The sequence below is a fragment of the Octopus bimaculoides genome, chromosome 14 (genome assembly GCF_046866305.1).
Source record: "Octopus bimaculoides isolate indiv1 chromosome 14, ASM4686630v1, whole genome shotgun sequence".
Taxonomy (NCBI): domain Eukaryota; kingdom Metazoa; phylum Mollusca; class Cephalopoda; order Octopoda; family Octopodidae; genus Octopus; species Octopus bimaculoides.
The window spans coordinates 48,645,051-48,658,213 of NC_142941.1; the positions used below are offsets into that span (position 1 = coordinate 48,645,051).

Sequence of the window (13,163 nt, forward strand, 5' to 3'; positions counted from 1 at the left end):
TGGTGGTGGTCATGGAAGTAGTGGCATGTGCTGGTTGATGTGTAACTCTGGACATCCTAATTAAACGGATGACCTATATATTGTGTACATGGCTGGTTGAACAACCAAATGCAATATTCACGTCCAATACCTCCCGCACCCATCCTTCACACAATGATAGGGGTTTAATGTCTGGGTGACCGCTCCCATTTCTATATTTCTGAGGTTGATCGCAGTGCGATGGTGCACTTTTGAGTCATGTTACCTTGTGTAGTAATGGTAGATATGAGTTGTATAGGTGTGATGTAGTGGCTATCATGCTATAAAGATTGGTGTCATTGTACTTATGATTCATTTACAGTTTGAGAGTCAAGGTGAGAGGGAACTGAAACAGATCTTTGAAGGTCAAAATAACATATATGCAACACTCCGAGAGTTGAACAAGAGGCTGGACGAGTTATCTGGACGCCAGGAGTTGATTCTGTCAAAAGTCACATCCATCCAGGCACCTGTGGCAGGACAGCCACCAATGCAGCATGCACAGGTAACTAACTCCCTCTCTTCTTATATTGCTTATGGTTATCAACTGCTATTTCCAGCAAACATTGCTGCCTTGTTGTACCACTAATTTCTTTTTATTATTTTACCTTTATGGGGCTTTATTTAACTGGAAAATAATACTATTGTATTGTAATGATATTTATAATTTATATATATATATATATATATATATATATATATATATATATATATATATATTTATATATGATGTATACTCATGTATTACTGAACAAAGTCAGTGACTAATATTGTTGCTTTTGTTATTGTTGCTATAAGTTAAATTGAAAATGTTCCATGAAATGTCTTTTTCCCTTGAAAGAGAAATGGAAAATAGAAACAGTAGATATCTCTTTGTTTTGCGGTGGAATGAATAAACAATATATTTCTTCTGATAGGAAACAGACTAATGTATTATTGTCTATTCATGTTTTACCATTATTTTAGGGCACAGGAGTTCCAGTGGACACAATTAGGAGACATGAAGTTGATATGGTGATTAACAATCAAAATGATTTCCGAGCACAGATGAAAGACATAAGGTAACAAGAGTTCAGTTATTGAATTACTTTTTTTTTTCTTTCTTGATGAAATAATTAGGAACTGAATGAAGCAGTCCAAGCCCATAGCCTTTGCAGGCCCACCAGCAACAGCATCAGATTGATTCTGTTAATATGGCTCTTGGACTGGTGTAAATCAATGATTGTAGGAAAGATGTGCCTCCCCAAATCCAATCTTAGCTATGTTAAAGATGTGCTGCCTTGCATTCTCTATCAGACGTCTCAGTGTTCACGAGCCATTATATTTGGAGTGATTACAAGTGGTCTGGTGTGTCCTGCTCAGGCTTAAAGGAGTTTGCTGATAATGAAGGACAATGCATAGTGCTTGGTGCAGTGCTTGTTGGTATTAGACACAGCATTGTTCATGAGAGGAGGAGGAGGCAGAGGTAGATGACTTGTGTGCCAGTGGTGGAATGAAAGCAGCCAGTGGTGCCAGTCAGACGGCACTGGCTTCAGTTAGGCTTGACAGCTCTTCTCAGGTACAGCATATCACCCAATATTCAAAGGGTGCTTTTTACATGCCAGTTACACAAGACTGTGTGTTTGTGGATGGTTAACAGGTCAGATGTAGTGCCAAAGAAGGAGCTAGAACTTTTCAAATATACATATACACCTATTGCCTATTTTGTTCTATCTTCAATCACATTGTTTACATTGATGTATTCGTATACAAAGTACCTTAACTTGCAGTGCTGGCTCTAAATTCTATAGAATATCTGTAGAGATAATTTAAAAAATAAACCAATGGTTGCCTTAATCCCCTCCCTCTACACATACACACACGATCACAAACATATAAATGATGATGATGATGGTGTGTGTTGTTGAGCATCTGTGTTGGCTGCTGCATGTGAATATATCTTCGTCTGTTTCTAATTCTATTCTACAGGCAACTGATTGGTTTAATCAAAGAGAAAGCTGACCATTTTGCCGGTGTTGGTGCAACTAGTGGCGGTGATGCACCAAGTGGTGGATCTGCGTCTAACATACAATTGCAAATGGCGCTACATGAAGTGAAAGACACCATCAAACAAGTGCGCACTGACACAGCGAACATCTTAAACACATCTCAGGTAGGGAATCCATTCGACTGACCCTTACAGGAGTTGCTCCTTGTGGGTTGAGAATGTTTAAGGGTTGGTTCTGTTATGGGATTTGGGATTTTAGGGTTTTACCAGAGGGTTACGTAAATAACAGTCTAAAATATTGGTCAATGAACCACACCTTTATGTATAGGTTGTTGCTTAACTCCAATCAAGCAAACCTATGACCAGGTTATTCCAGTTCTGGCCACCCTGTCTTTACCAGGGATTACATTGTCCAATATGTTGTTTGTTATTAAGAAATAAGGATAATTAACAAATATATTCAAATTAACAACCGAGTCTCCCTCCTTGGTTTCTCCTAGAAAAGCACCCAGTACACTGTAAAATGGTTGGCACTAGGAAGGGCATTTAGCCAAAGAAACCATGCTAAAACAGAGACACTCAAGCCAGTTGTATTCCTCTATCCAACTGGTTCCTGTCAAAGACTATGATAACATGGAAAGTGGATGTGAAAATGACAAGGATGACATTTATATATATGAATTGATTTAAATATCAATTTTGTAACATCTTTATTTTACATTTGTTTTCCAAACTGACATGGGTTGACTGGGTTGTTGGCACAGTCCAAGCATTTCTTCTTCGGAGTTCTTATCCTCTCAAACAGGTTCCGTAACATCTCCCATCTCATTCACATGTTCTACCTTTCATATAGTTTCTATGGTTTGATGCCCTTCTTAACATCAAGCCCTTAACAGTGTGAACTAAATGCATTTTATCATTGAACTAGTGTTAGGGAGGTTGACATGCCCTTGGCAAGAGTAAAAGCTCTCCTTTACTCTGTATCGTCTCTGTTTGTTTGCCAACCATTTTACAGTTTGTTCTGTGGGAATATTATCATATTGACACCAAGAACGTCTCACTGCTCTGTTGTCTCATTAACTACCAAAACCTTAAAATTGCTTTGATACAATAATATTGTTACCTAAATATAAAGAATCCTTAAAGCTCACCCAATGACTGGTCTGGGCATAGAACAGGTGTCACTCTACTATGGTTTATTTACCAAATGTCTCTATACTGTGTAGTCTATACACATGCCTAGCAGATTCTCCTAATATTACTTTAACTATTCCATCTGTCTCACTGGCCCCATTTTTCTCTATTTGTGGTGTTATTTTTTCAGGGATCAACCACATCATGCCCTAACATCAACTGCATATCTCCGAAAGTGTTTTTCATTGGTTTATCTGTACAGATTGCTGCTCTTTTCATCTATGCCATGTACAAGTGAGTATTTAACTATTCATCAATCTCATTTAAAACCCTCAGGTAACTTTATGAGCTTTAAATTATTGTTTGTTTGTTTTTACTCGTGTTGGCCTTTTGAAGAACTAAGGTGGTGTGATTATGTGTGTTTGCTTTGTGATCATGATGTTCTCCAGTTCAATCCCACTGACTGGAACCATGGACAAGTATCTTCTACCTTGGCCTCAAGTTGATCCAAATTTTTGTGAGTGAAATTGGATCGATAGAAATTACATGGAAGCCCATGAGTTAGATTGTCCCTCATCGCTGGGCCTTGCTGATTCCCCTTGAGAATTATGTTTATTGAGGACTCACCTAAAATCCAGGGAGTGGAGAGTTCAAGACAAGATAAATGACTGAACAAGATCCATCGTGTGTGTGTGTGTGTGTGTGTGTGTGTGTGTGTATGCATGCATGATGATGGTGGTGGTAGTGATGGAGGTGGTGATATGTGTGTGTGTTCTTATCTGTTTATCATATTCTTCTGTTTTTTTTTCTAATTCCAGGCAAAGCAAGGAAGCACAAGCCAAGAAATTCTATTGAAAACATTGTTTTTTGTTGGTTATTGTTTTTTTTTTACTCTCTCTTCTTCCATCTCAGTTGAATACTGTGTCTCTGGATGTTTGTGACTGAGGATTATCTGTGTGTGTGAGAGAGAGAGAGAGAGAGAGAGAACTGCACAAGCATTTCATTTGGAAGTTGAAAGAGATGTATGAGACTAAGCTGTAGGTCTTTATGTCTCACTGCATGTATGTGTGTGTTGTGTGCCTGGCTACAAGTCTGTGTGTGTGTGTGTTGTGTGCCTGGCTACAAGTCTGTGTGTGTGTGTGTTGTGTGCCTGGCTACAAGTCTCTGTGTGTGTGTTGTTTTTTTTTATGGCAAATTGTATAAAAGAAATAAATAAAATGATAATAAAAGTATAAAATGTATTTTTAAAAACTAAATGATGATGTAAGGTTTGGGGTTGTGTTGTTGAGAGGATGGTTGTATTGTGTGCATCGATGTGATGGTGATGGATATCATTTCATAACTGGATCTAACCATTGAGGAATAAATCTGTTTATACTAGAGTAGATTTAAACACCAACCCATTCAAATGTCACTTTCCTAATAATCCCTTAACCATCACTTCTATTTTCATGTGGGTGGTGTGTATGGGTGGGTGGTCAGTCCCTGGCAATTGAGAAAGAAAATCCTAGCCTGTGATCTTGCTATACACCCATCCCAATCTGTTGTGTCTCTCCTTGTATACACACTCACCTCTGCTCTCTCTCTATACACCCCTTACTCTTTGGCGAATCTCTAAACAAACAATTTAAAGCTCATTTTAATAGAGTAAAAGACAACAAAGCAATTTCCATGGTCAAGCGGTCACTTGTTCTTTGTGCGGTGTTTAGAGTGGATGGACATGAAACTGGTTCCATTACACAGAACTTGGTCAGTGACAAGAAGAGGAAATTGCTCCAGTCTATGATAGAATGGTAAAATGCATGAGAAAATAGTAAAAAGGAAGATGAAATTTCATCATTGTTTATCATTTACCATTTCACTTGACACACGTCAGCCAACAAGGTTGCTCAGCCTGCTAGAAAGAGCAGCGAAATATCCCACAAGTCACACTCAAGAATATGGTCTTCGATAGATAGATATATAAACTAGATAGTCACAGTTGGAATGTCTTTAAATTATTGGTCTGCTGAATGAGGAAGGACTTGTTGCTAAACAATAACGAACATTGTTCAACAGGTGAGGCATAGATGTTATCACTTGAGCGTAGGTCTGCAATACCTGTCCTGTCACACTGCAGCGAAGCAGCCACTTTGCCAAAACCACAAACTATGCAGTGTTGAAGCAGCCACCACCACCATTGTATCTAGACATACTACAGTACAGCATTGCCATAGCAATAACAGCGACCCCTGTTCTGACACTCCATTGACCAGCATCTAGAAACTGGGGTTAAACAATAATCGCTGCAGACAGAAAAGCACCTTGCCACTGCTGCCGACACACCACACTCCAATACCACTCCTGATAATACATACTGCTGTCACTGCACTCCAATACCACTCCTGATTCCATAGGGCCTTTGGTATTGCTGCTGATACATGACCAAACCTTACTGCTGACATCACACTGCAAGACCACTTCCATAACTGTTGTTACAGGCATCAAACTTCCATAGCACCAATGACAGAGACAAGTTTTGAGGGGGAAGGGGGAGAGGGAACTGTGGAATCCTGGAATCGAGCAAATCCAATGTGGCTGAAAGAGAAGGGTCTGGATGTAGGCATGTACTACACTTGTCTGCAGAACCATCAAATGCCTGGCTACTCACTGCTTAAACACACTGTGTTTAGGAGGGTGTATAAGACTCACTCACATGGACATACATGTACCTAGTATATGGAACTAAATATGCAGACACAAATGCACATTTGTATGTGTGTGTGTGTGTGTGTGTGTATAGATATATACACACATGCATTTGTGTTAACGTATAGGTGAAATGATGTTAAGAACATGAAGTTACATTCACCTGAAAACCACCTCTCCTCTCGCTAAAATATATTTTCTTTTCTTTTCACATACCTTTCAAATATGTTTTCGAAAGGGTTTTTCTGAAATTTCAATTGCCTGTTTTATTTTTTATTGTTTTGAGGATGGTGTAGAATTGGTAAAAGAGTTCTTGAGAAACTGCCATGCACAATTGTATTTAGTTGCCCAGCTTCACCGCCAATGTTTTCTCACTCACATACAAAATGTGGCCTTGCATCTAGGTTAGTAACGAATATTATTCAGTCTTGAAAGCCATGGATTTCAGAATTGGGAGAATGGCAGAAAGGAATGTTTTATGTTATTTAGCTGTTAACCTTTACATTGTGAGTTCAGATCCTGCCAGCATCAAGATTTGCCTTTCACACTTTTTGTGTCAACAGAATAAAATACTAATGAAGTGATAGGGTTTACATAATACATGAAATATTCCCCTTTGTGCCTCCCCTGTTAAGAAAAATAATCATTGCTGGGTTTGTCACCTTTTATTATTTGTTTTCTCTGCATTGCAAAGCACAGATTTGTATTTTGACTTTACAGTTTCTGATACAATATATCTACTTTATGCGTACACAAGTCCTGGCATTTGGGTTTATGTATTTGTCTGCTTGTTTTTTTAATCATTCCTAAAACACCTATCATAGGATTGTTTGTTTCCACTCTCCACATTTCTCTGTTTTCAGGTCTTTATATTTGGTTAATTTCTTTGAGAGATATTTTATCAACTCTTGGAAAGGATACTTCGGTTACCTCGTTTCCTAGTCGTCCTTGACAACAACATCTGGCTTTTTATTATTGATCTCCCTTGCTGTGTTACACGACATACCCCAGAGTATGATCTCTTTATCATCCTCGCAGACCTTCCCTATTGCAAACTCTTTTCTGTTGTTATTTCAAAATAGCTGCTAATGTACATAAGCTTCGACTCTGTCATGCCTGCAGCTGTATTCCTTCTTGACTGACACTGAGCAGCAATCACTAAACATATCAAAGAAGCACGTTCTTGTCCTCAGTAACCCAGCAAAAGTCCTCAAATGCTGCAGATTTTAAGCCTTCAGAGAGGATCTCTCTTGGTTTCTCTCCATTTATAGCATTTGTCAAAATTATATTTTGAAGATTGGGATTCCTATATGGGATCAGGAAATACTTCGGCCCTGGTCATTGACTGACACTTGACAAAACTAAAAAATTACCCACTCAAGGGTACTGTCCACATATTGAGGGCGGTTCTGTGACCACACTTCAAAAATGGACATTTACCCAGGCTTACAACTATTTTCCTCTTTCTGTTCTTCTGAACTAGCATTTCTTTTCTCTCTTTACCCTTACCGTTTCCCATGCCAAACTTCTTTGCTGAATAATTCTTATACAGTCATTTCCTGCAGCCCTTCAAATCTGTTCTGGCCGTTCTTCTTTCCTAAAAGCATCAACATATTGAAAGATTTTAATGTAACAATTCACCCATTCTAAGGACGGTTCTCAAAAGCAATCGTATTACTAACATTTGACAATCTACTCACAATTATTAAATGTACTTTGATAGTTTTTATGAAAGTTTTTCAAATTTCACATGTGACCGGCTAGATTGATCTGTTAATAAGTGTGTTTGGATGTGTGCAAGAAATATGACCTACCATGAAGCACATAGCAGAGTAGTTAGAGTTTGTTATCTTAGATTAGTAAATAGACAAACTGCTCATCTGGTGGTGTAGGCTTGCAAAACGCATTTGTTGTTGGCTCTAGATACATTTGATCAGTTCCAAATAAATGATTTAACCAAGAGAGGTGTGTGGTCTCTCTTCACTGAAACTGATGATATCCAACTAAATTGAAATCATATAAATTCCGTTATAAGACGCTTGGGGATTATAAACCCAAGATTGTTTGCGGTTAAATTTCCATTTTTGTGAAACAAAAAATAGGGAATAGCGAACTGGTTTTGTATGATGGACAAAGGTGTGAAAAGGGTCAGAAATTGTTAGCATATAAAGCAGTGATATACATTTAAAAATAAATGAGAATTTAAAGATTATTACAACTCTCAAAAACCAAAGAGATAGAAGAGCCTCGTGATGTGATTTGCAGAGGAATTTATCATGAATTAGCCTCAAATATAATCCAGGTATTTATTATGAATTAGCCTCAAATATAATCCAGGTATGTCAGCAACTTCTCTTTTACCTTTTTACTTGTTTCAGTCATTGGACTGTGGCCATGCTGGGGCACTGCCTTGAAGAATTTTTGTCAAATGACTCAACCCCAGTATTTTTTTTTTCCTTTTAAACCTGGTACTTATCCTATCAGTCCCTTTTACCAAACTGTAGTTATACTTTCCATTTGAACCATACATTTTGATAACAATGTATTCATTCTGTTTCGCATCTGCTTTGAGGGGCTAAGATTTACCTTTAGTGGAGCCCCAACTATCTGATACATTACAGACTTTATTCTCACCAAACACTGAGGATGGAAATGTAACTGAAGCAAGCTGAGAACAGAAATAGGTTTGCTTAGTAAAATGAAACGATGAAAATATAGTTATTTGATTAAATTGCCTTTCCTTTCATTTTTCTTTTAATCATAAAGTTCTTAGCATTCATTTATAAATGCTATTTCAATCTAGTTGGATTTCATCAGTTCAATGCAGTGAGGAATATTGAGTCTAATTTCAATGGATTAAATTATTAATTTTACAAGTGAAAGATGGACAGGGAAGGTACATAATGAAAGCATTTGGAGGAAATCAGTATCATCCATTGTTTATTAGTAGTGAGAGAGAGTGGTAGCAGTAAACTAAATTTGTGATTTACATATCAGTTGAAATATTATTCAGAACAATTTGTCCTTCCTGTCAATATAACTTAATGTAGTTTGTTATTTTAATGCAATTACAAATGTATCTTTGTTCAGCTGTCAGAAACATTTGATTCCATTTCCTGTGATGTTTTTCCTACACATCCTCCTGTGTAGAGAGGTTTGGCCAGTGATTTCCTCATCCATTCATGCATTCAAAACTATTGTTGCACATTTTGGAGATTCACAGTTTTTCAGTTTTTGATGAGGGAGGCGATCGTCTCACCAAGAATACAAGGTTTTTCTTTTTCATTAATGAAGTAAAAGGGAATAAAATATTTTACTTTTGTGCATACTTTTTCTTTTTAATCTTCTTCTTAAAATGTTCAAATTTGCATATTTTTGTAAGCCAGATTATTATTATTATTATTATTTGGAAGGCTGAGAGCTGGCAGAATCATTAGCACACTTGGCAAAATGCTTAGAGGCATTTCATCCGTTACTGTATTCTCTGAGTTAAAATTCTGTCGAGGTTGACTTAGCCTTTCATCTTTTGGGATTGATAAAATAAGAGCCAGTAAAGTCCTGGGGTCAATGTAATCGACTCTTCCCCTCCCTCCCCACACAAAATTTCAAGCCTTGTGCCAGAAAGAATTATTATTATTATTATTATTATTATTATAGCACGCTGGGCGAAATGCTTAATGGTGTTTTGTCCATCTGCATGTTCTGAGTTCAAATTCCAACGGGGTCGACTTTACCTTTCATTCTTTCAGGGTTGATAAATTAAGTACCAGTGAACCACTGGGGTCGATGTAATTGACTCATCCCCTTCCCCAAAATTGCTGCCCTTGTAGCAAAATCTGAAACCATCATTATCATTATTATTCTCCAAGTGATCCTCGTTAATCAGCTTCACTTAATTATTGCAAATCCTCTTGCCATCACACCTACTTTGTAGTCCCATAACTTTGCACTCGTTTAACCTCACCTGTGGACAGTTGAGCTGTTGGTACTTCTTGAGCCCTGGTTTGCTTTGATGTTGCAAGAATTTTATGTGCTTCCTATTTGATTATCTAAATAGGAGAAGGAGGCTGTCTCTTATAGGAGGCTCTTGCTTCAACTCGTGTTGAAAACTCGGTGCTGTTACAATGGTGATGTCGTTGCCATTAAACAACAAATATTCCCAGTTGAAAAGAACAATTTGGAAGATCTTTAAATTTCTAATAAGATGCAATATTGTCAAACAGCTGTGGACAGGATAGTCACTGGAATCTCTGAAATACTTGTTTCAGTCTAATCTAGGAATTGCCTGTCCCCATGGTCTTGTAATACTGGATGGCTAAATGATTAAGAAGTTTGCTTTGCAAATCATGAGATATCCAGTTCAAGCTCTCTACTTGGCAATCCTGGGCAATGACTTGTGCCACAACTGTAGCTTTTTGAATGGAAACTGGAAACAAATGAGGTGGGATTGTGTGTGTAATGTAATGATCCAATTGACAATTGTGATGAGAGTACATGTCTGTGGAGTACTCAGCCACTTGCACATCAATGAGTATTCAGTAACTCAGTTGATTGGGTTACTGAGTACTCATCGTGGAAACGAAGAGAGACTATTGTCAGTCAGAGTATGAGGGGTTCGATATTGCAGTGTAACAGTCTCGAGATGCCATGTTTAGTAATTGGAGCTGAATGCCAGAAGCAAACAACAGAAATATAAGTTTACCTCCAAATATTAAAACCCAAAGATTCAACAGATCAGGAAAGGCCGAACTTCTGTAAAAGGGATTCAATTTGATGAAATCCCAAACAGTTTGGTCAGTTATTGCCCATCAAAAATGCACTTGTTAAGACACTCCTGGTAAAAGCATATATAATGAATTTTGGTCAGAACTCGTTAAACCCTAATTGCAAAATATCTCTTCATTAATAAACTATTGTAGCAGCCTCATAACTCATGCAAGAGCAACCAATCACTTCACTTCTTTGAATTGTATCCATCTTATATAAAATTTTATTTTATTAGTTGCCAGGGAGATTTCTTCTGTTGACAAATCTAAAAGACATTTAACATTTGATATTTCATAAAACTTTGGTGTACAATTTTAGTATATAAAGATTTTAATTCCTTCTTTGTTGTTTGTATTCATATTCTAATCTTTTTTTGTTTTAGTTCAGTATTTGTGGCTTGCATTCATTTTTATGAAAAACAAAGTATAAGAGATAAAAATTAATTGAAATATTATGAGGCTTCACTGTAGATCTAATAAAAGTGTAAATGTATACTACACTACTGATGTGCAGAAAAAAAAAAAGAAGAGAGAGAGAGTATTCTGACTGACCATTTCGTGGTTTGTTGACTGCTCCTCAAAGAAGACACAGTTTCTTTCTCCAGTCAATAGCATAGGTCAGCCTCTATAGTAAGCAGTCATAAATTAAGTTAGTACAGTTGTGGATAGCCTAATTTCCATATTTGTGCTTTGTCACAGCTTGACATTAATTAAACAATGTCCATATTATGCAACACTGATTCAGAAGAATTGAAATAAATATTATAAAACCTCATTATGGGTTAAATAATTCTGTAATCACACTATACTATTCCTTTGTACCAAAAAATTAATACTGTAGAAAGTATGTATTTACATTCTTATTTAACTCACTGTAAAGTTCTATGATATTTAAATTTATTTCTAGATTTTCACTGTGTTGTGCATAGACAAATATTGTTTAATTAACGATGAACTGCAAAACGTACAAATATGCAAATTAGGCTATCCACAAATGTACTAGTTTAATTTACAACTGCTCAATGGTCTATGTATCCTATTGACAGGGGAAAGAAACTAGTTCCATCTTGCGAGGAGTGGTTAACAACCCATGAAGAAGTCTCTCTCCTCTCCTCTATGCACATCAGCCGTCCAGAGAGAATGTGTTTGCATTTTCATTTAACTGAGGCATTTGTGGTATTCAGATTTTAGTTCTGATTCACACTGTTATGCATAAAATAGACAACTTTAAAAAAAATTATATTCTTAAGTGAACAAAATTATCTTTATAGCATTTATTTGAGTGAAATTTGTTTTCAATTGAAGCAGGGGGAAGCAATTGTTCCCAAATGTCATATAAATGGACAAAAGGGTAAACAGCGTTTTGTTATTTGGATTTGTGGAATTGCAAGAAATCTAAAAAGCCATGGGGCTTTAAATAGTTAAGGAGAAAATAATTGATAAATTATAAATGAGGACAATTATCAACTTTGAAGGAAGAACTCTACTGATGTACACAGAATAGAAAAAAAAAATCTTTGGAAATACAGGGATGTTTAATTCCACATGCCAATAACAAAGCATGTGGAGCAGATGGAATTGTAATTTGCAGACAAAAATTAAAAATCTTCTAACAAGCAACTACTTTCGATAATAATATCACGAATCACCCAATTCAAATGCTTTCTTAATTCTTTTATGCTGTCAATTGTGCAGAATAATTGCACTTCCATTTTGTTCACTGAGAGTTCAAATTTAAAACTAGTTTTTCAGGTTTAAAAAGAACTAAGAGACCTGTTTAGAAACACTTCAGGTATAGGGGACAGCAAAGAAATATATCAAATAGCTAAAGGAAAAGCTAAACATCATGTATATATATAGTACACGTAGTCTTGTGTCACTGGTGTCAGAGGGAGGTTGACTGGGCGATCCCCGTGCAAGAATCTTCGTCTTCATTACGTTTGTGGCCAGACCAAAAGCGGGTATACAAATAGCTGACCTCTATGACTATACATACCTGTTACTTGTCCGGCCCAAACAACGATCTCTTACGTTTGCACTTGCTAGAAGTTTTGATGGGAATGTTCCACCAAAACTTGTTGTGTTGATGTTTGTGTAAGTATTCAATAATAGCAGAGGGGGGGGGGGATCTCTATATTTATCCCAGTACAATCCTTTGGAGGTGGGGTGAGGGGATAGCATTGTATATTGTTTTTGCAACAGCATCGTATTGCATAGGGAGGTTGTACCTTGACATTTTTCAGCAGCTGCTGAGCCCATGTTTTAATGTCTTCCACAGAAATAGGACTGAATCCACATTTTCGATTGCATCTTGTAGCTTCAACGACTTCACTGTCTCTTTTGTTTGTTTGTTTGCATGTATGTGTGTGTGTGTGTGTGTGTCTACGTATGTATGTGTGTATGTATCTGTGTATCTATGTATTTATGTAACGTATGTATGTGTGTGTGTCTATGTATGTATGTAACGTATGTATATGTGCGTTTATGTATGTATGTATGTATGTATGTATGCATGCATGCACATACCTGCGTGCACGTGCTTTCACGAAATAACGAGGTAAATCCAACTC

The 13,163-nt window shown here is 36.9% G+C and overlaps 1 protein-coding gene across 1 annotated transcript in view; it reads left to right on the top strand.

Annotated features, from left to right (window-relative positions):
• The window catches only part of LOC106875548 (protein ERGIC-53), a 39,440-nt gene extending 28,506 nt beyond the window's left edge, over positions 1 to 10,934 (top strand). Inside the window, exons 11-15 of the mRNA XM_014923747.3 lie at positions 341 to 523; positions 985 to 1,079; positions 1,987 to 2,170; positions 3,330 to 3,433; positions 3,958 to 10,934. Coding sequence (XP_014779233.1) covers positions 341 to 523; positions 985 to 1,079; positions 1,987 to 2,170; positions 3,330 to 3,433; positions 3,958 to 3,994 — 603 coding nt within the window. The 3' untranslated portion in view covers positions 3,995 to 10,934. The remainder of the gene's footprint in view (positions 1 to 340; positions 524 to 984; positions 1,080 to 1,986; positions 2,171 to 3,329; positions 3,434 to 3,957) is intronic.
• Positions 10,935 to 13,163: the final 2,229 nt, after the last annotated feature.